Source organism: Rhagoletis pomonella, unplaced genomic scaffold, assembly GCF_013731165.1.
Source record: "Rhagoletis pomonella isolate Grant_MI unplaced genomic scaffold, Rhpom_1.0 Rhpom_scaffold_00008, whole genome shotgun sequence".
Classification (NCBI taxonomy): domain Eukaryota; kingdom Metazoa; phylum Arthropoda; class Insecta; order Diptera; family Tephritidae; genus Rhagoletis; species Rhagoletis pomonella.
This window is the reverse complement of record NW_023458562.1, coordinates 20,195,838-20,223,152: the sequence shown is the minus strand read 5'-3', so window position 1 is coordinate 20,223,152 and position 27,315 is coordinate 20,195,838. Positions and strand designations below refer to the sequence as shown.

Below are 27,315 nucleotides of genomic sequence, written 5' to 3'. Positions count from 1 at the left end.
ATGTATTTTTTTAATCTTTCTTTTTTATTTCACTTCTGAATTTTTAGAATTTTTTAAATTTTTTTCTTTGTTAATTCAGTAATCTTTTAATTTTTAGAAACTTTTTTTCATTGATTTTTTATTCTTTAATTTAATTGGTTTCTTTTTAGTTTTTATTATTTTTATTTTTGTTAATTTAATCTTTAGAAAACGTATCGTTAAAAGACAAACATAAAGACGCTAAGACCTCCTCGTTCGCAGGTTTTTCAATTAGTCTTTCGAAAACCATGAAAGAGCTTTGCCAGAACTGACAATTGTCTTCCGATAGACTGCGGTGAGTTGGAAGACAGTCGCTAGAATTGTCCTGTTAGTTTAAGTAAAATTTTTTGAGTACAATATTCAACTCTGAAATTTAATAGTGGGTTCACGAATAATTTCTTCTCAAAACCAAAAAACTTTTTTTTTTGCTACCAACGTAACACTGGCATCATTATCTAGCCACCCTGAAAGTTTTTTTCCTCAAATTATTCTCACCGTTACCAGAAAAAACCAAAATGGCATGTCTAAAGTCCATTAACAGTTTCTTTTTCAGCTCCGATGTATGTACATATGCTGCCTGTCTGTTATTGGCAATTGTCCTTCATTACGTATAACTATGTATACACACACATAAAAAGAGGATAGTAAAGTCTACTAATTGAAGTAAAAAGAACGATACGGTGAATGACTGACTCTCTGGCTGACTGATAAGGTTGTAAAGTGAACTGAAAACATTTAACACTCTATACAACTTTCCATGGCTAGTTGTTAAACTATGGAACTACATATGTATGTATGTATGTTTGTTGTTTTACTTATTTTCCATTACTGCAATTGACTTGGCAATGTAAATAGGTAGTAAGGGAAAGGTTGACGAACTCGTTGCAGTCAGCCAAATCAAACTTTTGTACACTTAAATACATACACTTACCTCCTACCCAAAAGCAAATTTAAACAAACCAAAAGCAAAGTTAAAACCACAGCTATGCTCTTCCTCTTCTATCAAAAGCAAATATGAAGTTTAAAAAATTGAATGTCTATGTATTTATGTAAGTACATAAAATGAAAGGCAATGAAATGAAGCGAAACTGCAATCGAAACACATAAACCCACAAACCAGTAGTTGAGTACATAAGCACCTGCCAATTGATACACGTACTCCTACACAAACACTTATGCATGTACAGGTAAAGTGATATTTGTGCTTCGAGCATATATGTATGTAAATGTGTATGCTTTTACATTTGTATTTGTACGCCAACGTAGACGACTGGTTTAAAGGACATTTTGAAAAGCTAGCAAATTTCAAGCGGCAAAGATAAACTGAAAAGCGAACACTGCACAGCAAATGAATTTGAAATGTCAGAAAGCAAACAACAATTCATGCAACTGTGCTAATACTCGTGCAGACAAACTGGTGTAACCAATAACCAACCGCACCAAAAAAAGACAAATATGAACATTTGTGTTGTGATAATTGCAGAGGCAGCAGGGAATTGGAGCGCTCTGCCAAATGAGTTTGTTGCAGTTAGGGAAGAACTTATACAGTTCCAAAAGTTAGTTGAGCTTCTACCATAGGTAATACTTTGAGCTTTCACTTATAAAGCTTTCACACATTTCCAGAGTAATAATTGCAGAGTTGCATATGGAAAGAGGGTAACACGCCTTGAATAATTGATTCAATGTTGCGAAGTGGGAGCTAATAAAAGTCGAAATACTTAAGTAGCTAAGCTTTCACTACCTACGGCAAGACCTACAGCTACATGAAAGCTTCCACTTTATTTAGAGTCTTAACTTTTCGATATTTTCATAGTTTGAGAGCTCATTGCCTTTATTTTGCTGCTTTTCAATACAGCCTTGTAATAAAAAAGCCACCAGAGTAATTAGGAAGAAAGCTTTTAAAGTGAAAGCTCCGTATTTAATCAAAAATATTTGGCAGCGTATTTTGTTTAATATTTAAAAATTAAAAATTCAGTACGTTCATTATTTTGCAGACAAATTCTTTCGAGTGGAAAGTAGAATTTTTGCAATACTAAATATTCATCACTGCATTTTCATAAAATTGCGCTCAAATACATTTGGTAACCTTTCTCTATTTCCGCGTCACCTTCTGAGGTCACGAGGAGTACAATACGACTTTTATTGCTTTATAACAGCCGCACACACACATGAGCAAAATTGTATGTTCTTCGCCACGAACTTGTATTACCGTGCAGCAATAAACTTTCATCATTATTTAATGCCCTTGAAGTTTTCGCGGTGAATGCTGTACTGCAGCTGCATTCTCTAGCGTGGCGACTCATCCAATAAGGACGACACAGTTCTGCCGGAGTTGTACCAAACATAATTGGTGTAGGCGACAGTCAAGCAACCAGGCAAACCCACCTACTGACTAACCAAAAGGGGGCAGGCAGCAGCAAGCAGGCCAACACCGAAATCAGCATTTAAAAAGCAGGAAGTGAAAAGGCAAAAGGAAATGAAAAAAAACAAATGTTGAAGCCGTGCTGGGACTCGCCTGCGCCATTAAACTGCAATTGAAAGAGCAAACTAACAAAGGCGATAGGAGCAGCAGCGAGTGAATGACTGAGTGAATGAATGAATGAATGAATGAATGGAACGCCATGCGAATGAACTGCCAAAAAGGGCACACAGAAGCAACAAGCGGCATTTTAGATGTTCAACGTGCGGCGCTTAAGAGAGCAGCGGCAAGCTGGCAAAGCAACGAGAAGTTAGTGGGACGTGGATAGGCGGTGGCGCGCTTGATTCAATTCACGATTGAGTTTGAGCTTGCATGATGGCCGCAAGGACTGCCTCAATAAATTTTAAAGCAACCAAGGCGCGTATGTGCAGGGTTCGTATGCACATATGTACATACATATGTACATAAGTACACATGCACAATATGAGCACACATCCACAATCACAGGTAGGAAACCATTTGCACAAACTCAAAGGATATGTGATGAGCTTGTGTTGGCGTGTTTGTGATTGCACTTACCGTCGTATTTGTATTTGTGTTTCGGTTTGGAAAACATACATACCCTGCAGAAAATCAGACTAGTTCAGAACTAGCGTAGAACTAGACATTTTGCACAATACCCGAGCAATGCTTTCAATTGTCCAGTTTTGCACGGCGTTGTCATTGGCGGTGGCAATTGGCGGTGGCAATTGGGCAGTTTTTTGGGCAGTTTTTTTTATAAGAAAACGTTTTTAAAATTCGATTTTGGAATATTTTGTCGTATTTTCTTTTTTGTTACAGATTCCATTTTCGTAGAATATGTAATTCTATAAAAAGAAAATATGGTAAGCTGCACGCAACAATTTAAATTCATTAAATTAGGAAACTCACAACTGACTCCACCGCGATTTGAACTCGCGACCAACGATGCTTGAGTCGGAGGTCTTCTCGCTGAGCCACTTTCGTATTGTACGAGTAGTGAGCATTTGCACATTTACACCGCAAGTTTCAACTGTCCCGCTCTGCTTCCGTTTTGCACTAGTTCAGAGATTGTTCTTATATGTATATGTAGTTCGGAACTAGCGCTTTGCCAGACTGTCTCTAAATTTTACTGCTGCTGGGTAGCAACACACGAATATTTGCGACTGTGTGCGCGCACAACGTGTGCTTGCGGCAGTTTTTTGCCTGTTGAAGTGGAATTGAAATAAATAACTTTGCTATTTGAGTGTGGCGTAGCGCACAAGGACGAAATAATATTGTGGTGCTTGTTTGGCCATGGATGCCAAATGTTTATTTTTTTTATTTTTTCATTGTATGCAGTTGTTTTTTTGTTCGCTGGGTGTATGTGCCAACGTTGTGTATAAGCAATAAAAGTGCAGCTCTATGTGGAGCCCTTAGCCCATTTTAACTGGGATAATATTGTTTCAGCATAGACAGGCACAACTTGAATGCGACATAAATACATGCTGTGACATTTGCAAGGTTTAGGCTTTTGTTTTTGGGGCATTTATAGGAATGTCATTTCTTGTCAAGCATAAAATAAATGGACATTTTTGTAATTTTGATTATAGATTTTCACTGTAAATTTAGCTATATTTAATGTCATTAAAAATTATTTATGTTCTGTCGTTATGCATATCATTATTAATGTATAGTAGAGTTTGTTACTAAATAGTGGGAACTCATGGCTTCCTATATATAAGGTGAACGCTTAAATATTTTTCTTTTTATTTCCTTTAATAAAATTTTTATCCGCTCACTCTGCGAATCTTCTGTGTTCGTGTAAATGTGTCTCGCATCATCTGCCATATCTACATCTTTAAATTACCACTTCACAACAAGCTTTTCAGCACTCCATTCAGTCATACGTATTATATTACAGCATGAACGCCGAAGGTCACAATGCCTGAAAAGCTTGCTGTGGGGTTCTACTTTTACTCAGGTGCATGGTCACATAGTATATTAGCGGCCATATATATTTATAACTTGATGAAGCCTTTAAAAGTATTATACATAGGTATTCCAAAATTTTTCTTCCGGCTCTCTGAAGCTTCGCTGGAAAAATACCATCTATGCTTTTGATATAAATTCTGAGAAGATATTTAACACCCAGATCCGCTGCTCTCTGGGTAATAGAAATTTCCTTAACTCTGCGGTCTCGAATCACCTCTCTACATTGCCACCGAAGCTCTGCTCTGAGCTTCTCTTAACTTTTCTTTTTAATTTCTTGTAAATCTAAAGCAGATATTTGTAGTCTTGCCAGCGTCGTGTAGACACCACTAGCCTAACTAGTTTGAATAATTCCCTGACTTGCCTACTGAGAGCTCGCAACTCTATATACAGATCCGTAGTCTACATACAAAATTAAGTTAACGTGTTTCGGCGTTTTTTTCTGTCATTTCAAAACCTGAAATTTCCCCTACAGTGTTATGGATGCTTCCGATGCGATTTCAACGACATACAAAATTATTCAGTGGCATGCATCGAGATCCCTTTTCGTAAGCACATTTGTCGGTTTAATTGCAATAACTGAAAATTTTTTGTCAGAAACTTTAGTTCATATACCCAGCTTATTGGCCTTTTTATAGCATTACTTACTAAAAAAGTACAGAAATACATGGATTTTAGTACAGCTCGCTTTTACAGGTTGCTTTTTCCTATAGTTTCATACCAGCAGCTTTCCTAGTAAGTTTAGCGCAAGTGCCAACACTACTCCACTTGAATCAGCGCCGAGAATGCACCATCTGAAATCGCTAAAAAGTTATTTGCGTACGCTCCGCGATTCCCTGCTTGCCAATAAGAATTTATGCGCAACTTCACTTTGGCTTTAATAGCTTTGTCTCTAAGGGGGGTGGGTGTGCAATTGCTTTGCCAACTGCTTATGGGTTCCATTGTCTCCATAGTGTCGTTGTTGTTTTTGTTTTTAGTGCATAAGTTTTCATTTCATTTTGTAGCATTGACTTTTATTGGTGTTGTTGTTTTTCTTTTAGTTTTGTTTGGCAATACAGACGCTCGATTTTACACGGTTTGCTTGCGCATATTTGCTGCCTGCTATTCCCTCAACCGCCGCTTCATTTGCGTTGCGTATCAAATTAGTACAAACTTCGTCCCATTCGCTCGTTTTATCGATAATACCACTTAACTGCGAAGGACGAACATTCCAAATTAGTACACTTGTAGCTGGGATTCTCATGTTAATAACAGAAATCGAACAAAAATCGATGGCAATTTGTAAATTAGGCCAATTTCGAAGTGATTTGTTGTGTTTGCTTGTAATTGGGTATTTCAATTGCTACGCGACTAGAAAATATTTATGTATCAGTAAATGCAATTTAAATTCGGAGATATTATTTAATACTTTTTGGGTGCTGTTTTACTCTGTGAATATTTGAGGAGAACTAATGGGGTCCGAATTTCAATCTTTTTTCCAGTGTACGGCCTCCAAATTGCTACAACATTCGAGGGGCTTCACTTAAAGTTAACTTTCTTCTTTGAACAAACTTGCTGAAAAAAATTTGTAAAAAAAAAATTAAAGCACAGCGCATTAAGTAAAATGCAATATTTTACAAACTGCTATACATTAAACAAACATCATAATTAAACACCCAAATTTGCGCATGAAAGAAGCTAGGCTCCTGCAATCCGTCCAGCCTAATTTGTGCAGCTTCGCCGATATTAAAGCGCCTGTGAATGCTTCAAAGATGTTTACAAGTAAATATGTATGTATGAATGTATGTAGTTGTGCTGTTGACGGCAACATGAGTGATTTCCCACTTCCTCAACGTTTGCTCTCAACCAGCGCTGCTCTACTTAGTTTAGTATAATCAAATACATATACATATATGTACATTCGTATATGTATGTGTATTAGTAGAAGTGTATTAAAAATGTACAAAAGCATGTCAAAGGCAGTTGAACTTAAGGCTATGCAAAATATTTACAATTTTCGAGCAACCTTCTTGCAAATTCTCCATTAGCAGCAACCATCCATCCAACCGCAGTCTGCATTAAGGTGACTCTGTGAGTGGTTGGTTGGCGGTTGGTGGTCGGTCGGAAGGTGGATTTTGGTTGGGCGGTAAATGCGGTTTTTTGCCTGTTGCCGTTGCTGGTTAGTTGAAATTTATTTTGTGTTGGTTACATACATATGTATACTTTGCATGTTTGTAGAGCTCCTCCTTTGGTTGTGTTGTTGTTTGTGTACGTGTGGGCGTTATTTAAAATTTACAGCATTATTATTGTTTTCTTGTTTTATGAGTATTTTCAAAGGATTTCCATGTATTTAACATTGTTTATAAATTCAAAAAGAGTTGTATTTCTTTGCTCGCAAAATATTTGGTCAGCAAAGCGGTGAAAATGAATGAAACTCTTCGTTTACTTTGGCTTAAGCTGGAAGAACTATATATGTACGTTCACCATCAAAGCTTGTGCAGAAATTAATTAAATATCTTTAGGCTTATATAGCAAAACTATAAAAGTATACATAGATATTGATAAATGTATCGATATAATTGGTATTAGAAAAAATATCAAAATGTATATAGTCAAAAAATCTATAAATATATCACAAAAAATCGAAACAGATATCGGTAAATGTATCGAAAGAGTTTCGTTAATCACAACGATAACAATATTGATTAAAATATATAGAAAAAAAATTCATTACGAAATGCATAAACCTATCGATAATAATAAGAATCTATAAATAAAACAAGTAATTTTTAGCAAAAAAAAAACCGACTTCAACTCCCATATATAAAAAAAAAAATATATATATATCTCATGATCCGCTGATCGGATCTTAACCAGATTAGTATGGGACCACCTCTGAGACACTACCTTTCCGATGCAAAAAGAATTATCGAAATCGGTTGACGTGGTCCAAAGTTATGCGGTAACATACATAAAAAAAAAAAAAAAAAAAAAATATTCCGACGAACTGATAACCTCCCCCTTTTTTGGAAGTCGGTTAATAAGCCAACCACACGATATTGATATTTCGATAATGCTACCGATAACAAACGCGGATACGAAAGAATAAAGTAGAATAAATTAGTTTGTGTTAATGAGCCGTTCACAGCCCTTTTAGTTACGCACTTCGTCTATTTTTGTTTAGTCTAGCGAAAGTTTCTTAAGTGAATAATTTTGCTTTGCTTTTTTATTCACTTCCACTTTAATTTTTGCAGGACGTCGTAAAGTTTTCGACGCCGGTTGCTGCTGGCATCTATATACGCCATGTCCATTTCGCTTTTGTCCCACTTTACAAACTACGTGAGTGGAGACAAAGTCAGCCGGTGTGCTAACTTTTCTGAACACTTTTTTTCTTTGTATGTGTTTATGCTTTTGAAAGCTTTTCTATCACTTGCGAATTTTAAGGTTTCTACTGGCAGAAAATGCATTAATTTTTTCTTAACTCCAAGCAGCATTCTCGTAAATGCGCAGCAGGTTTCCATTAAAAAATTGTTAATTTTTTGCCCTCTAATAAAGTTTTCCGTTCTTTTCACTTCGTCTAGAGTTTTAAATAATAGATGAAAACGAAAATTTATGACTAAACTCATTTGTTTGCGCCAGTATAGCTGCATCAACTGGGTGGAAGGCAAAACAAAGTTTTTTTTATTCTTTTGTGTCTTTTTTGCCATTGTGAGTAAGTGAGTGCGAGCCACTCGGGCGTTTTGGTGGATACTATGCCTCAGGTGCGTTAAGCATATGGTTTCAAAATTCAATACAATAAAGCTTAGGCTATGAAAATCACTATTGTAGTACAATAAATATAAGCTGTGTAATTGAAATAACTTGAAGAGTGGCTTTTGGCCGTATTCCTTTTGACGTAGAATACGTCTTACGTTTGGCCATCTGTTGGGGCATAGTTGTATTTTCAACTATTTAATGACAGATGGTGCTGGTCAAATATTACCTTACACACTGGCCTGGGATATATATATATTGGCTGATGAAACATATGATCGCAGTTTTTCCCTGCCGAAGTTCAGTGAGCATCCGAAGTTGTATGTCTTCTTCTATCTGCCTTTCTTAATCTATAAGGAACTTAATTTCATACCCAAGGGTTGTACCCTGGCGAAAGTGGTGTTTATTTTCAAGGCGGTAGACTCTCCCACGTGAAGCCAAGCCACTTTCGATCGATAAGCCTTTCTTCTGTCTTTCTCAGAGCGTTACAAGAAAGCTATAACTATAATGTATGCCTGTAAATCCGCGATAGAGTAAAAATGGGGCTTGAAGCTACTGGATATACACAGCGTCCCATTCTGTTCTACGGCATCGCTTTTTGTCCGTAGATAAATCTAGAATAAGAGACAAACCAGCAAAGGTGCAAATGGTGGCGTGCATGATGATCACGGAAGCCTTACTATCAACGCCGACTAAACCCATAGAGACCTCGTTTCACTTTCTACCTGTTGACTTAAATGGTAAACTAAAGGCAAACGCGCTCATCGAATGGAATGACACGAGGTTTTGACACTCTAGAATTTTGGATTATCTTCCAGCAGACTTCATGCGCAGACTCTATGCGCCGCCCAGTGGACTAAAGAATCAAGCAGGAACTGGGGTTTACTTACAAGAACTCTTAGTTAGCCATAGTTTTCGTCTGTCAGATCTCTGTAGCGTTTTTCATTTTGATTCACCAATAAGTCTGCATGCGGTATATATCTAAAATAAATATAGGCAGGCAGCAATTACAGCTGTTAATTGTGACAAATATACATCGAAGATTGTCATGGAATGTAGAGACGTACTCTAAATGAGCTGGCAAGCAGTTACTTCACTCATGTTTTATGGATACCAGGCCATAACGACATACCGGCAACTGTGTTGCAGATGAGCTAACAAGGAAAATAACTTTATATCTGCAATCAATAGATCTCGCCCGCTCCTCTTCTTGGAGCGACCACTACTCCGAAATGTAATTAGAGTTCTCACCAGGCATTGCCTGATGCCTGATCCACGCTGCTAGAATGGGTATGCAGTCGAACGTCTACTGTCGTAGCTGCCGTGATGAGGAGGATATCGAAAACGCGGGCCAATTCCCGCTTTGGTGAGCGCTCGTCGACGTAATTTCTTCCACTATTCTGTTGAATGTTTGCCTGAACTAGATTCAGCCAGTACCTACGATTTTTTGCGTTTCATCAGATTTGCAAATTTGTTAAATTTCTAAGTTAAACGGAGGGACATAAGGAGTTTTTAATATGACATCACAATGTGCCCTTTTCCTGTGTGATATGAGGACAGGAAATATAACCCCAATGGTTTTTTAAATTCAATTGAATAAAAACACAATTAATTTTTAAGTAAAAAACCCAACCGACTTCAAATCTCATCAAAAAATTTAGGAGTACCGTTATTTTTTCATGATCCAGTGATCGGATCTAAACTAAATTAGTATGAGACCACTGTGGTCCAAAGTTATGCGCTAACATACATAAACAATTTTTTTTTTGAAGTCGGTTAAAAACAAATATTTTATGCATGTATGCGTTTCGGTTTTTAACTTGAATTTGCTCTTCATAATATCACCTACTAAATATTCGACGTTTAAGTTTAGCGCGGCAGTGGCTCCAACACAGCCCGTAGGCCAATATGATGTGTGATGTGTGAACTTTTGCCTTAGCAGCCTAATCTGATAAAACCCAATAATCTAATTTTTTGCAATTTTTGCTGCAAAGCTGCGCTTATACCTACCTATGTACATGTAGAAAAAATTGGATAACAAAAATTAGCATTCGCAAAAGCGAAAAAAATTTAAAAATATATGACGTATATAAAAAACAAAAGAATTCGCATACCAAATTTGCACGCTCATAAAAATATAAATTTATGATGACATAGCCCAATTCAAAAGTGGTGAAAGGCAGGCAAAGGGCCAAAGGCTGCAGAGGAAGCTGTATAAATAGCTGTGTAGCAACAAAGAACATTTGATGGTGCATGTGAACTTAAACCAACAGATAAGCACATATGCGGGATACATATATATGTGGTATGTATATACATATACATATGCGAGCACGAGTGTTACTCATGCCACACTGCCAACATCCAAAAAATTACTTTCGAGCATTTTCGCAATAAAATCAAAATTTACTACCACCTGCACAGATAAAATTCGCCATACATACAATGAAAATAGCAACAATGAAAATTATTTTCATAATAACAATATACAGTGCGAGTGCACACATACATATCTACATATGTGCTGAGTAGTATACGAGCTTTATACACAAGCTTGTGCTACACCTGCAATTTAATTCGCACGAATTGAATTTCAAAATTTACGACTTTGTTTTGGAAAGGATATGAAAATCGCTACAAGCGATAAGCAGCGAAATACTTGGCGTTATTGTGTGAAAATTAAACAGAGCAAAATTGTTACGTAAACGCCTCGAGCATGCGGAAAATAGGCAGAGTGTGCGGCAACCCCAAAACAATTTAACATTTTGGATTTAATAACCAAACAAAAATTAAAATAGCTAATAATAATGACAAAACTTAAATTTTGAAAAAAATATAAACCCGAAATACGACGCGTAAAAAAAGCCATGCCCGAAATTTCGGAGAGTGTTTAAGGAAAACAGTCAGGCTGAGTAGAATATTCGCAGAGGACGCCATTACAAGGCCATGGCTTTTATCAATTTTCAGTGGTTGCATTACCTTTAACCACGTTCCTGGGAATAAGAAAATCAACCCATGTGCCTGCCTTTGCGAGCGTTTTCCAGTGAAAGTATTTTCTTTACCAAAAAGTCTAAAGTCGATTACGAAGTGCAGGACTCTTTTGGATAGCGTTAGTAGTCGATTCGAAGTAATTTCAGTTCGAGTTCCTAGTCTTTGCAAAATTTCCGGAAATGAGGATACTCATGAGCTAGTCAGGGTGGGATCCTCATTGACCTTAATCGAGGGCCCGAGAATTCGGATCATAGGTAGCGCTTGGCGTCAGGCTGCCATATAGTCTGTTAGTTAGTTGCGCGGCTAGTTGCAGTTCTCACTTGGGCCCTCGGCGGTTGGCAGTCACGGCAGACTATTGGCAATTGCCTACAATGAATCCTGCAGAAGCTGCGGGAACGAAAACGAACGAGTAGCAGGAATGACTTATTAGAAGCATATGAGTGCTATATTTGCGGGGTAAATATTTTTAGAACTGAAAATATCAGGTAATTTTCGTTTCGCAGTTATTTAAATATTATTCTTTATTCCCCCCATAAAGATTTCAAGTACTAACCTTGGTGCACTTCATTCAACGCCAAGCAATTTACCTTCACCTCTTTTCAAAGTATTACAGATTTTACAAAATGTTAGAAAAAAAAGGAAAATGAGTCCATACATAAATACAGTGGCAGCTAATTACAAAACAATCACTCATTCATGCCCCCTTGTCGCCATTCGCCCATTCACCGATTCATTCATTCATTCATTCGTTCGTTCGTTTAATGTTGCAATCAATTTTGAGTTTACTCATTCATGCATTTTCATTTCGCACACAACAACAATAACAACGCACCGTCCGTCCATCAGTCAACGTGACATGCTCCCATTTTATGCATTTTATATTTATTTTTTTTTTGCGCTTTTAACTGACGTCTTTCATTAGCATCGCCTCTGTCAAATTTACATTTCATTCACGTTCGCATTGCGGATGATACAAATACATTTTGCATTCATTCGCTCGCCAATAGTCGCTCACAGTCATTTGGGCTCATTAATTATGATTATTGATTCGATTCTGCATGAATGAATGGCGATAATTATTAAATTCCCATCATAGCCAACGAAGTCAGCGAACCTAGTGCAGTAAAAAAAGGCAACCGGTAACAACAACAACAACACTGACAACAAAGCCTTTATGGCAACAATAAAAGTCCAACAGTCAACTGCACGCTGCTGCCGCTCGCGCTCCCGCTTCCATTCTTGCTGTTAAACACAGCAATTTACACATTTGTTGGCAATTTCGGTACCTTCACGCCGCCATTCCGCCATTCCGCCCACTAAGCCATCGTCGAATAAGCCGGGAACATTAATTACACACTGTATACAAAACCTTTTTTATATGCATTGTGTATCATACCATTGTGTGTTTGTATGTACGTATGTATGTATGTATAAGAGCAGAAAATGTCCGCGCGTGTGCCTAACAACATATACATATAGCTACATAGTAATTTGTTAGCAATTTGGCTACCGCGCGCGCGCGTCCAAGCGGACAGACCAGCCGCGCCGTTGTCAGATAAATCGCAGATACTTGTGAGAAGGCAACAACAATGCACTGCTGTATATGGGTCCGGTTCGCGCGCTACCGCTCGCTAGCTCATTCATTAAATGTGTGAAGAAATGATCATTTTGAAAAGTGTTGAAAACAACAATGACGGTGGCTATTTCAATACCCATATGGGCCGTATTAATTTATGACTGTTGATGATATTTTTATTGCCATTTGCTTATTTTTTTATTACATTGTAACTATTTTTATATTATAGCGGGCGTTGTGTAGCACAAGTTTTTTTTTTGTTTGGATTAGAAATGCAGTTGAGCACACACACACACACATATGGTATACATATGTACTTTTTTAAGTGAATATACATATCTGTGGACAAAACAACTTCTCTCGAGTGAGGTCATTTTCTCTTCAAAGCAGTAATTCATTGAGTTCTAGAAGGATATTTTTATATTTAGTCATCACTATGCTATCTTAATGAAATTTAAATATGAATGTAAAATGTTTAAATGGTATTTCCTTATAATTTACTCTAAATTCCAACCTACAGAAAGCACAGAGGTTGTTTTGTTAAAAGTCCACAGATATGTATATTGCGTTTATGCATTCCAATGGTGCCAAATGTTAATGGATATAAGTAGATATGGCTTAGTGTCATTCATAAAACTTAAACGTAAACTTAATTTTGGTTCGGTTTGCCAGATCAGGACATTTTCCCAAGATATTTTCATTTTTATTTAAAAAGATTTCAAACTTTAACAAAAAAAAAACTTGGACAAATAACACATTTTTTTTTGAATTTTTTTCAATTTGTAATAAAATTTATTCTTTTGCCAAAAAATCATGCTATTGCGATGAAAATCGATGGATAAATAGACAACTTTGAAATGGTTATGTGATAATGTGCAATAATTTTTGTTATGAAATAGAAGCAGGAAATAATTAGGGGATGGATTCCCTTAAACTCGTAAAGTCTTAAATTCTGTAAACTCGCTTCGTAGTATTTTTCATAACAGCCGATCAGCTGGAATTAGAGCTAAAATAGTCATAATTTAAAATGCGAGAATTAGCATAGTATAGAATAGTATTTTACGAGGGGCTCGTAAATAGAGCTCCAGCCAAATTTTGACAGTTCTTTTACGAGGCTCTTAAGTTTTACGACGTTTTCGAGGCTTTTACGAGTTTAAGCGATGACCACTAATGTTACTCATAAGTAATGTGACCAACCGTACTTCTTTCGGAAGTACAGTACTTCTTTTTTCGCTCTTGTACTTCGTACTTCGAAGTACAGTCAAATGTACTTCTTTGCGATATTTTGTAAGATATAAATGTTTTTGCATCAAAAAGTGCGATAGCGATTTGAAAATTTTCGATAACTGGTTACAGAAGCCCCCCCCAGGTTCTGTAGTTCTTCGATCTTCTGGACGATCGTCACAAGGCCTGGGCGATAAATTTGTTCAAAGTATTAAAGTCGCCAGAACCGATGGCATCATATCTACGCAGCTGCAAAGGGCTCTGAAGGTGTCGTGCAATTGGTTGGATCCTATTTATTTATGCAAACTGCGTGAGGAGGTACATCCAAAGGCTTGGAAGGTAGACAGTGTTGCGTTCATCCGGAAGGCCGGAGAAGGATCTCATGTTTCCCCTCTTCGTTTTTTCTAGAAACGCTAGAGAGACTGATAAACCTGTACATAAGAAACGCGATTCCTCGTGACTGTCTTTCAATAGCTCAATATGCTTATTGCAAGAAAAGTTCGGTGAATATCCCCTGTACACATTGGTAAAGTGGTCAGAGGAAGCCTTCACGCGTGAAGATTATGCAGTAAGGGCTTTCTGCGATATCGAGGGGGCTTCAACAATGTCACTCCAGAGGCAATAGTCAAGCATATTTAGGTTGAAACCAACCTAATAAGGCTTATCTACAGCTTACTTCGTGACAGAACTGTCGCGGCGGAGTGAGGGAGGGTTTGCACTCAGTGCAGAGTCAATAGGAGCACTCCACAAGGTGGTATTCCCTTCCCGCTGCTCTGGATTGCGGTTGTAAACGACCTTCTGTGAACTGGAAAAAGTGGGCTGTCGGGTGATCGCCTATGTAGATGATGTGGAAGTTTTGCTAAGGGATGATTTCTGTACACAATTTTTGATCTGGCTCAAGGTTACCTTAACCAGGCAACTAGGTGGGCGATCAACGGCGGCTGTCGTGGGAACTAAACATTTAGGAAAGGGTAGGAAAGGTGTCGGTTGCCTTGTACTTATGTATCGGTGAAAGGTGGGGTATCTCGCCCGAATTAATTCATTAGATATAGGAAACCAGATTTAAGCCTATATTGTTTCAAGGAGCCCTTGTCTAGTAGAACTCACTCGAGAAGGCTACACTTGTAAAACAGGAATTAGCGGAGCATTAGGAACTATACCTACACTGACGCTTAACAGACAGGATTGTCGCAGTACGAACTGCTATTAGGCTAAGGGAAATCGGGTGCTTTTGTGACATAAAAAAGGAAAAGAAGACGTTTCTCTGCTGCAGCAAATAGGGCAATTTAAAACACGTTACCTCTCAGGGGCTAGTGATAGGGGTTCTGACAGGCCATTGTGCTATTGGTATTCATGCGGTGAGACTAGGAATTTCAACTGATCCCTTTATATCAGCTGTCAAGAGGAAGATGAAGTGGAATCAACTCCACACTTTCTTTTAGACTGTCCAACCTTCGCGAGGCTAAGATGGTAGCATTTTGTCTCGCACTTCTGAACAAACACTGAGCTCTCAGGGATCGAAAGTAGCCGCATTCGAAATTTCGTAATCGGCTCACGGCGCACATAGGGGTATTTGAACGATTTAGGCGGTCAAAAACCAATTTTACAAAATTTTGGAGAAAACTTAAAAAATTAGTCGCTTTCGATAGAGAACATTCCAAATAACATTTCCCAGTCCCCCTCCCTTTTCTAACTTGCACAGCGAACGCTCACCGTTGACCGGAAGCAGAATATTCTAACGCTGCTTATAAATAAATTTTCGCTCTCTAGAAAGATCGTGACGGTTTTAAGTTAATATTTTGATTTCTGCATTGTATTCTTAAAAAATAGTGATGGATCCGCATACAGAAGGTAACAATGTATTTAAGGGTAAATTTTTTTAATCGTTTTATTAAGCAAAAGTTCAATTCAAATGTAACAAATATAGCGGTTTTCAACGAGTATTTTTTTGTTAATTTTTGTGAATATTAAGGAATTTGTTGTATCCCCGGGAGAGATCGCGTTATTATTCTTTGTTCAATTGAAAGCTTAGAAATTTTGCTAATATAGTGTGAAAAGACTGCCCGCAGAAAATCGCAGATAAGTGGTATTTCTTTACTTAGAAAATGTGTTAAGGAAAACTCTTAAAACGCAACCAGTATATAGTAACACAACACTAACACTAAAATTAAACTTTTTAGATGAATTTGAGGCCGCTGAAGTAGACTATGAATCCATTTAATTTAAAACATTAATAGTTTTCGAGATATTAGCAAAAGTCATGTTTTCAAGGACCTTTCGGTCCTGTTGCTAGAAATCTGCCGGAATGTAGGGCGAATCCAACTATGTTATATATGTATTTCGGAATAAACGCTTGTTTTCATTTACATTGGTGTTATATAAGTGATGATTTAAGAACTAGTTTTGGGTATACAAGCGTTTAAATTTAGATAAATGTCAATTTAGATAAATCTACGATATTTCAATAAATATTGTATCCAAATCGTTAAAAACTAGTATGTAAAGTAAAAAAAAAATTTAGAAAATGGGTGTGGCCCGCCCACTTATGATGAAATGCTGTATGCGCTTCACTAATCCGTACCAAACGAGTTCTTAGGCTATATCTAACATAACTGCTAAAAATTCTGGAATCGGGCGATAACCACGCCCACTTCCCATATAGCTACTGAAGCTAATTCACTCTAAATCGGTTCTTGGAATAACCTCTTAGCATTAAATAGAATTATTATAATTTTTTGGATATTGGGCGCCGCACACTTTTTACCACAAATGTATATCTCGGTAACCGATTTATTAATTTGTATGTATCAAACTCGGTGCACTTGGTATGGAAAAGCAATGCGTTGAAAATATGAGAACTCCGATATTTCAGTAATTGAGGACGATAATTTACTCCAAGTTAATACTTACAAAATTCTCTTAACAATAAATAATGTTATTATTACAAAAATGTAGTTTTATTACATTGGATGCGTTCGAGCTACGTAATAATTATCGCAATATTGCAGACTTGTTGCTTTCCTGATGACATGTTGCTGATGCTCAACTTAAACTTTTCTAAAAGGTTGCAGAAATTGCGCAGGAAAATTTTTTATGTTGCTTTTGCTTTGCCAATGATGAGTAACTGATTGCCAAAATTTTGTTCGCCCAAATTTTCGCGTAGAACGTGATATTCATTCTTTCATAAAAGAGTAACACTGCCGCATTAATTTCGGCTCGAACACACCTATTTCTTACCTATACTGTGATACATATTTGAATTATTTAATTCCTTTAAACCCTGGAAGGTTCCTTAGAGATAAAGCCTTTTCCGGGATTCATTTAACTAATTGAACAAAAGTTTTCAACAGGTGGCAACTCTGTTAGTGTTTTACCCTATATTTACTTGATTTTAAACATTTACAATTCTATATATCAAAACACGTATTTTCTAAACATTTCGAATTGAAATATTTATAAAATAATTTTGGCCGCATAAATCGGCTAAATACCCCTATGTGCGGCGTTAACTGAACCTAATCTAAGCTGTACTTCTTTGAGCTATGAAATAGTTGGTCACATTACTCATAAGCCATATCGTATATGGCAGTACTCTTACATACTACTACATGGCGTATGAGTAACATTTTCCATGTTACAGCCAGTTTTACCAAATTATTTAAGTGAAAATTTTCGAATTTTCGGTTTCACCAATCAATTTTAATTTTGATTTAAGTGACCTATGCTCTGCACTTAAATAAAAGTTAAATCAGAACAACCACACTCAGAGGTGTTACACGTTTAATCACCTGATCATTGTGTATCTGCTGCTTACTTGTATACCAGCCCTGCTTTTACAACACAACGTGCCAATGCTTTCAAAAGCTCTCAGTACAAATGAAAGCGAAAGCTAGTCCTAGTCTGTTTTACAACCACTTTTTACTCACTTAAATAAATGGTTTATTGAAACTGAAAATTATTTAAATGAGAATTAAATACAAAATTAAATTAAAGTTAATTTCCACTTAAATAGTTTGGTGAAACTGGCTGTTATTATTAAAGTTTGAATTTTCCTTCATGCGCAATGTAAACTTAAAATTAAAATATCTTGAGAAAATTACCTGATCTAGAAGAACGGTATACATATCATAACATATTCATATATTACGACCCAAAATTAAGTTTACGTGTCTCAGCGTTTTTTGTTTTGTCAATTTAGCGTCCTTACAGCGTAATTAAAGACATAAACAATTAAATAAGCTCCGCATAATTTCACTTTATGCTGCTGAGAAATATCTAAAACGAATTTTTGTCGCCTTATTGCAATTCTGTCAGCAATGTCTTAAAGACTGAGTGCCTTAATGTTCATTTAGAACAACATTAGCGAAAGCGTGCTGCCAAACCATATGAGATTGAAAACTACCAAAACTTTTTGCATTAGAATATTCTGTTACAAATCTCGCCACTGAGAACCAAACTTTTTAGCTAAATTTATATTTATTTACTTATGTATGCCAATGCGTGAGGGCACGCGTATTTGCGGGAAAGCCTCTCAAATTTTCAGTCACGTTTTGGCGGCAGTGAGGCAAACAAACAAAAAAAAAAACGCTTAATGCGAGCCACAAGAGTAGAACAAAAATGTTCAAAGCAAAGCAAGAGCAAAGCATTTTGTTTCAATACATGCATGTATATATGCATGAGGAGCTGTTTTGTTTTTGATTGTGCTGCCTGTGGTTTAGCAGCTAAAAGCACGTACGCATAAAAGAGGCTATCAATTACTTGGCGCTGTTTGGGTTAGTCGAATTTTGGTCCCGATATAAAGTCTTACACAAGTTTGCATACGTAAAGTGGCAGTTAAGAATATAATTTTGGCGAAATGCCGTTGTTTATACCCTAAGAGAAGGAGTTTATTTTTCAAATTTCTTCTTATTTGATTTATTTATAGCCTTTGTTTTATTTCTTGAACTTAATTATAACTACGTTGTCTAAGTATATTATTTATTTACTCTTATGTATTTCAACACTTTCACTTAATTTCACCCTCATTTTGTATTGTTTGCTTTCTTTTAGGCTCCTGCCCTCCCTCCTATTTTACGTGCACTGATGGCAGCTGCATACCGATGCGCTGGAAATGTGACTCGAAGCCCGATTGTGCTGATGGCTCCGATGAGCCGAGTGAATGTGGTGAGTGCTTGATGGCTAAAGGCTGATGGCTGATGGCTGATGGCTGGTGATGATGATGAAGTAACTGAGCAATAATTGTCAGTTTTTAAGAGATTAATATTTACATTTTTGTGTTATGTATCAGATAGCTTCTGACAAAAAATTGTAGATTTGTAGTGAAAATTGGGGAACATATATACATATGTAAATATCTCATGGCTACTGTTAACAGATTCTGCTGTCAAAATGGTTTTCAATTTTGTATATGAATTGTTTCGATTTCACGTCGAAATGCTGTCAAAATCCATATCCATATGACTTTAGAATTTTCCGTTTTGCGTTATATAATTCTAATCAGGGACCGTAAACGTAAAGTATGATCGGAACTAAATGTCGTTCTCGCAGTTTTGTTCCCAAAAACGTTTCAAAACCAAAACCAACATGAGTACAAAACTGTCGAGAACGTTATCAATGGGAATTACATATGTATATAGGAATAAAACCCTGTGGAACGTTCCCAAAGAGAACAAAATGCGAAACTATACTTTCGCGAACATTTCTAAGAGAACAAAATGAGAAGAAAAGTCTTGGCAAAGAACAAAACTGAAACAAAAATCTAAGGAACTTTCTCTCGAAGAACAATTTGGGAATTAAAGGAACTTTCTGAACTATTCGCAAAGAATCGAAGCGAGAACAAAATGTGTGTCGTAGCGTTCCACGAGTTTGAAATGTTTGGTTATTAAAATTAATCAAAAAAGAACTGAAATATGCAAACAAAGTCAACGAAAGACTTTTTTTACCCAAATTTTACGACCAAAAATTAAGTTTACGACAGGCGTCTGCGTATTGTTGTGTCATTTTAGCGTCCGTACAGTGTTATGAATTTACATTTCTCATTATCAATTTGTATTTTCTTATTATAAACTTGGAAAACTTAAAACAGAAATTTTTACCAATACACACGTACATTTCATCCCATTTCACTTAATTTCGTTTCATTCCAATTCATTTCCATTTCCATCATTCCATTAATTTCATTTTATCCCCAGGTCTTTTTATCTTTATCCTCACCTAGTTTTCAAATTCAATAATAATGTCTTAAATGTTTTTTTTTTCAATTGCAGTGAACGCCTCCAAATGCAATGAGGGACAATTTCAATGCACACGTTCACGCAAATGTATACCCAACAATTGGGTATGCGACAGCGAGTACGACTGCGGCGAATTCGATACATCCGACGAGACGAACTGTGAGTATAAAATTATGGGCTTATTTCTAAGCAAAATATTTCGATTTAGCTAATTGCATGCTTAGTGCGCAGAGCATAACAGCCTACATACAGAAAAATACCAATGACTCATATTTTTTAAATTTCAAACCAAAAAACCAGGTCACTCGGATGAATTGAAATGCCTCCCGTATCAGAGCGAATGCAGCAACGGTGTTTGCCTGGACATATCGCGCTTCTGTGATGGCGTCTGGGATTGTGATAGCGACGAGCTCAAGTGTGGTAAGCTCATACCGATGATCCGTATGGCTTTGCAGTTAACGAAAACCTATTATTTTTCCCTTCAGATACACAGGATGCGCAGTGCGCACAACTTAATTGTTCCTTCAACTGTAAGCTGACAACGCGCGGCGGTCCCACCTGCTATTGCCCGCCGGGCCAAGAGCCTGTCAACGGCACGCTGTGTGCAGACTTCGACGAGTGCAGCGTGGAGGGTACTTGCGACCAGCTGTGTCGCAATACGCCCGGTTCCTACGAATGCACCTGCGTGGCGGGCTATGTGAAGCAAAAGAATCGCTGCATGGCGATAAATGGTTAGTAAAACAGACTAACGAAAAATTATCCAGACACTTTGTAGTCTGAAAAGTAAAAAGCAAATAAACCAACGCTTGCTTTTTGTTTGCTCTCCACAGTGCCGAGCAGTGAAAACGCCTCGTTGGTATTTTTCACGCAAACGGATATGCGTCGCATCAACAGCAACGGTGAGTTGCTGGACCACATGGTGTCGGGCGAGGTATCGGCCATTGAAATTTGGCACCGCAATCGCACCGTGTGCGCCATGTACTCGAGCGCCTGGACGACGGTCAGCATGCGTTGCCATCGCATCGATAATCTGAACGCCAGCTGGCCCATGGCTCTGCCGGCAATGGTCGCCAGCATGCACTGTAAGTATACAAACATCTGATGCAGCTGGCACGCGCGTATATTCATATGATTTCATTATCGTCTTGCAGCCATCGATAAATTGCGCCTGGACTGGATAACGGGCAACTGGTATTTTCTCAACAATGAGCTGAGCCTCGTATTCATGTGCACGAATTCGATGCAGTATTGCAATGTGCTGCTTGAGGATGTAATGAATCCGTCGTCGTTGGTTTTGGATCCCACCAAAGGGTAGGCACAGCAGGCGTTTTTTGTTATTTTCTGTGTGTACATGTGTGTGTAATTACAACAGTAAATCTTTTCTCTTTCTCACTTGCATGCACTTTCATGTCATGTAATTACACAATCGCCGCTACTGTCGCATATACTTGAATGTGATGCAGTTTCATATTTTTCACCGAATGGAGTCCCAGTTTGTCACGCGTCACTCTGGATGGCCGCAATCGCACCATTTTGGTATCCACGCAAATTTATTATCCCAGCCGCATGACATTGGATTTGCCCAACGAGCACATTTACTGGATAGACATTTACAAGGATTTCATTGAGCGGGTCGATTACGAGGGACGCAATCGCTGGGCCATGAAGAAGACCGCAGATGTAAGTAAAAAGTCTGATAAAACCGTTGATCGTGGGTAACTATAAGCAAATCAGTGTGAGCTTAAGCTGACCCAGACGCACGGTGCTTAAAATAAAAAAATACTATATTTTTGTGCGAATCTCTAATGGGAAGCGCAAAAATTTAATCTTGAACTAAAACAAAAACATGCAGGTACAACAGGGCGTATGAGTAATGTTTCGCTTATTTAAATGTATTAGCCACCTGGGCGTATGAGCGATTTTTAAAAATTCGCTGAAAACATCAACTCGCCTCTATTCAAAACGTCATAACTTCATCAGTTTTTATTGATCTTAATTTCATGCTGACTACTAAATTTTTTAGAGCGAAGTGCAGAAAAAGTAGCAACTTTGAAGAAAATCGATTCTCCTGTTCCAGTTAATAAATATTACAGAATAAAAACTAGTTGAAAACAATTGTAGGGTTCCCTCAAAACGAAAAAAAAATTACAAAAAAAAAATTTGAAATGTTATACAAAAATTATTACCAAAATTATTATTTTTTAGTTTTTGGAAAACTTTTTCGTTTGCAGTTTTATAGGTCATTGAATTTTAATATAATAAAGTTCAAGTTGCAAGTGGGTAAGAGTTCGCGTTGATTATCAATAATATATGTATATAATGAGAATGCGAATAAGATTGCAAAAACCAATTTTTTTGAATATTGGTGAACATTTGTTTTATAATATTTCAAAGATTTCTTGTTAAATTTTTTTCAATTTTGGGGAACTCTACAATTGTTTTAAACTAGTTTTTATTTCTTAACTGGAACAGGAGAATCGATTTTCTTCTTTTTCTGCACTAAGAAATTTAATATAAACAAAAATCGAGTTCAAGTGGTCTCTTGATAATTTATAAGCTTTCATGTAAAAAAAAAAAATTAATCAAATTGGTTGAAAAATGAAGGCTTCAGTAAATTAAGAATAGCAATTTCCAGTTTTGAACCACTGTGCGACGGTGCGGCAACACGGTTTCTATGTGAAACTAGGGATACGCACGGAGCAACATGACATAGTTGCTTCAAGTGTTGTCTCTTGTCTAGTCAGCATGGTATATACATATATTATTTTTTTTTTGACTATGAAATGAGCTGCGCACTTAAACCAAGTCTGCTGAGAGCACTCCCCTTTGGTCCAACCCTGTCGAAGCAGCACTAACCGATTTGTGCCCGAGCCTAGTAGTGCAAATAACTTTTCATGCCAAATAAATTGTATGCTGTTCCTCCAATCTTACCGGGTTAATCATCTTCTATATGCAGACTCACGTTGTGCTGAAATCGCTGCATGCCGTGGAAGTCTTTGAGAACACTGTCTACATAGCGCCCTGGGTGGACACAGTGATTGTTAAAATCAACAAATTCACATTGGAAGCTGAGGAAATAGTCAAGGATGCAGAGAGACCATACGATTTTCGCGTATTTCATCGACAAAAGCAGCCAGAGGGTAAGTGAAGGTGGACGGAGACATTTTTAATAACTAAAAAAAAAAAAAAATAACCAGAAAAAGTACATTCAGCTTCCTTTAATATTTTCATTGCATATTTACTAATATTTGACGCGCCATTAGCAATTATTGTCGCATTAGTCTTGCTGTTCGCATATTTATACAATGTACATACATAGTGTATATTCTCCAGTTTACTACTTTTCCATTCACTCCCTTTTTAACCCCCCCTCTCTCTCTCTCTCCTTGTTCACGCGCTTTCCCCTACAGTGGCACATCCATGTCGCGATAACAACGGCAATTGCAATCAAATATGTGTTCCGTTATGGACGAAAAATTTCGCCACCGCCCAATGCCAATGCACAGCGGGCTATAAATTACGCAACCGCACCGATTGCATACCGGTACGAAATGACAAATTTCTGCTTTATGCCAAGGAGCGTTTGGCCAGCATCACCGGCGTATCGTTGAACGCACAGGATGTGCAACAGTTGCTCAAACGCGGCGAGCATACCGATGCCATAGTGCCCATATATAATGTTACCAGACCGCTGAGCGTCGATGTGAATGTGCGCGACAAGTTGGTGTATTTTGTGGTGATGAAAGCGTAAGTATTGGTTATGCCCAGAGGGTGGACGGATGTGCACCCACTCGCAGCCACTCTCAGCCATATTCATACGAAACTCGTTTATTTCTTCACCGCTCCATTCATTTGCAGCTCGAGTTACGCACTCTACAGCCAGTCGATTGCAACTGCAGAGCGTATGGTGCTGGCCAATGGCAGCGAAAGTTCGTCGATCGTGGCGTACGATTGGATTGCACAGCATCTGTATTGGGGTGAGAGCAAATCGTTGCGTGTGGCGCCAGTTAAGAATATGAGCAGCTCCTTTACACTACCATTAGTTGAAATGCCAATGTGAGTAACGCATCCAATTTTTCAATTCAATTTTGTTATGAATTCCTCTGCCTGTTCTGTTCACTCAGCTCTTTGGTACTCCATCCCACCGAGGGCATGCTATATTTCTCGCATTGGCTGGGCGATGCGAAAGGCAAAATTTTTAGTGCCTGGCTCGATGGCACACACAAAAAGCAGCTGGCTGAAAGCGTCAAGGATATGCCAATGTTGTGGCCGCTCAGTTTGAGCATCGATCGCAGAGGCAAAAAGTTGTATTGGTAAGCTGACTGGCATACGCTGCCCTACATATTTTATGGATTTGCTATTAATTTTCCTCGAATAGGTGCGATGTGAAAGCGAACAGCATAGAACGCATGAATCTGGATGGCTCGCAGCGCGTGGTGCTCTTCAAGGATGCTGAGTACCAGCCTTTATCCGTGGCCTTCCACAATGGCGTCGTCTTCTGGGTGGATAAGAAAAATGGCGCCATACGCCGCTTCACAGTGCATCACAATACAAAAGCGGCATTGAAAGGAAGGTGACTATCCACTCAGAGCACACTAGTAGCTAAGAAAGAAAATAATTGCAATAAAGTAACTTTAATTTTCTTTTAGTCAAACGGACGTACATCTTGTGGAACGCGGCGATACCACTCACTTGAAAGCATTCGACGTCGTCAGCCAGCCAGCAACGACTGTCATGAATGCGTGTGCAAAATCCAAGTGTCCGGGCATCTGCTTGAATACGCCACAGGGTCCGGTCTGTCGTTGTCCAAATAACTTCAGACTCAGCAGCAATGGCCTGCAGTGCACGCCACAGGTGGTGGTAAGTGAGCCATCGAACAATTGCACTACGGGTTTCCAGTGCGCCAAAAGCAGCCAGTGTGTGGATGCAAAGGACGTCTGCGATGGCTTTGACGACTGTAACGATGGCAGCGATGAGAGTAGCGAGCCGAATGGACCGTGCAATACGAAGAAATGCGACTTGAGCTTGCATTTCATCTGCAATGAGCGGTGCTATCAGCGCGCCTTGTTGTGCAGTTCGATTGCCTACTGCAAGGATGGCACCGATCAGACGAATTGCGAGACGCATACCTGCAACAGCAACGAGTTTGCGTGCGCGAAGAGTGGCAAATGTATCCAATTGTCGTGGGTGAACGATGGCGTGGCCGATTGCGGTGAGTGAGGCGCAGTGATGGCACCGAAGCTGATGAGTTGACATTTCTATTGCCTATAAAAATATGAATATTTTGTATTCTTGTAAATTTGAAGTGAGTAAATTCCATGCATTTCAATTTAGGTCCAGATGACTCTTCGGACGAGATGGCAGAATATCCGCTTGATGAAAAATGTCCAGAATTTGACTGCAAGAATGGCAAGTGTCGTCCCTTTTCTGACGTGTGCGATGGCGTAGATCAATGCGGGTAAGTAGCCAGAAAGGTATTTTATTGTACCCCTTACAATTTCCCTCACTTTCAATTAATTTCGTTCATCTGCTTCTTAAAATTACAGCGACAATTCCGACGAACGCGGTTGTGAGTTCGAGTGTGGCCGCGATGAGCATTATTGCGCACCTATTGGCTGTTATGGCGAACTGCACATGTGCGACGGTGTCCATGACTGTTTCGATGCCAGCGATGAAGCTAATTGCAATGAGACAAAGAGCGATAACCATCCAGTGGATCTGGGTGAGGCACACGTTTGTGGGCCCTTTGAATTCGGTTGCAACGACCCGTTCGAGTGCATACCGGAGTTTCTGCGTTGTGACGGCATTGCCCACTGCTTTGATAAATCCGACGAACTTAACTGCACGACGCTGCATCCCTCCAAAGTGGACTTCAATGAGACATTGCTTTCGTGTGAGGTACCAGATCGGCTTTGCGCGGTGTCGAATAAGTGCATCAACGTACACCAACTATGCGACGGTAACATTGACTGCGAGGACACGACCGATGAGGGATTTCTCTGTGCCGACAAAATGTGCGATAAAACCAATGAGTGCTCGCACTACTGCCACAATGCGCCCGAGGGTTTTGTGTGCTCGTGCCCGCCGCACATGTACTTACAGCCGAATGGGCGTCGTTGCAGCATGCAGCATGCCTGTGAGCACTGGGACACTTGCTCGCAAATTTGTGAGACTGTCGGCAAGGTGTACGAGTGCAAGTGCCACGAAGGCTATGCGCTGGAGTACGACCGCTTCAGCTGCAAGAGCACCGCTTCCGACGACCCTTATGTGATATTTACCAATCGGCAGGAAATTCGTGGTGTCAACTTGAAAAAGTCTGTGGTCAGTAACTTTTATACGTCGTTGCGCAACACGATCGCTTTAGATTTCCTGTACAACAATGAGTCGGTGCAGATTTTTTGGACAGATGTGATCGACGATAAAATATATCGAGGCTATTTGGTGGGCGAGAGTCTGCGCAAAGTGGAGGCGGTTGTGCACTCGGGCCTGTCGACTACGGAGGGCTTGGCGGTGGATTGGATCGGCATGAATTTGTATTGGGTTGACTCAAATCTGGATCAGATCGAGGTGGCCAAGCTGAATGGCAGTTTTCGCCGAACGCTAGTTGCCGGCGATATGGAGAGTCCGCGCGCTATTGCGCTCGACCCTCGTGAAGGCTTACTTTTCTGGACCGACTGGGATGATAATTTTCCACGCATCGAGCGCTGCTCCATGGCTGGTGAACAGCGGCGAACTATCTCGACCACTTCGCAGGTGTCGGCCGGTTGGCCAAACGGTCTGACCCTGGATTACACACAGAAGCGCGTGTATTGGGTGGATGCTAAGTCAGACTCGATATCGACCATTAAATATGACGGCTCCGACCATCATTTAGTGGTGCGCGACAAGGACATATTATCGCATCCCTTCGCGATATCCGTATTCGAAAACTACGTTTACTGGACAGACTGGCGAACTACGTCTGTCATACGGGCCAACAAATGGAATGGCTCCAACATACAGGTAATACAACGCACGCAAACGCAGCCATTTGGCATACAAGTGCTGCACTCTAGCCGACAGCCCCAGGCCGAGAATCCATGTGGGAAGAACAATGGCGGCTGTTCGCATTTGTGTTTGCTTACGTAAGTAGT

The 27,315-nt window shown here is 38.8% G+C and overlaps 1 protein-coding gene across 5 annotated transcripts in view; it reads left to right on the top strand.

Moving 5' to 3' along the window:
- LOC118744337 (low-density lipoprotein receptor-related protein 1) overlaps window positions 1-27,315 on the top strand; it is a 113,407-nt gene that overhangs the window by 71,618 nt on the left and 14,474 nt on the right. For 4 of the 5 annotated variants that reach the window (XM_036477258.1, XM_036477256.1, XM_036477257.1 and 1 more), the window contains exons 3-17: window positions 18,999-19,112; window positions 20,216-20,341; window positions 20,483-20,602; window positions 20,668-20,913; window positions 21,013-21,264; window positions 21,334-21,493; window positions 21,646-21,862; window positions 23,139-23,322; window positions 23,593-23,929; window positions 24,041-24,238; window positions 24,307-24,495; window positions 24,561-24,755; window positions 24,832-25,394; window positions 25,517-25,640; window positions 25,729-27,306. In XM_036477258.1, coding sequence (XP_036333151.1) covers window positions 18,999-19,112; window positions 20,216-20,341; window positions 20,483-20,602; window positions 20,668-20,913; window positions 21,013-21,264; window positions 21,334-21,493; window positions 21,646-21,862; window positions 23,139-23,322; window positions 23,593-23,929; window positions 24,041-24,238; window positions 24,307-24,495; window positions 24,561-24,755; window positions 24,832-25,394; window positions 25,517-25,640; window positions 25,729-27,306 — 4,603 coding nt within the window. The remainder of the gene's footprint in view (window positions 1-18,998; window positions 19,113-20,215; window positions 20,342-20,482; window positions 20,603-20,667; window positions 20,914-21,012; window positions 21,265-21,333; window positions 21,494-21,645; window positions 21,863-23,138; window positions 23,323-23,592; window positions 23,930-24,040; window positions 24,239-24,306; window positions 24,496-24,560; window positions 24,756-24,831; window positions 25,395-25,516; window positions 25,641-25,728; window positions 27,307-27,315) is intronic. The other variant, XM_036477260.1, reaches the window with a different exon arrangement.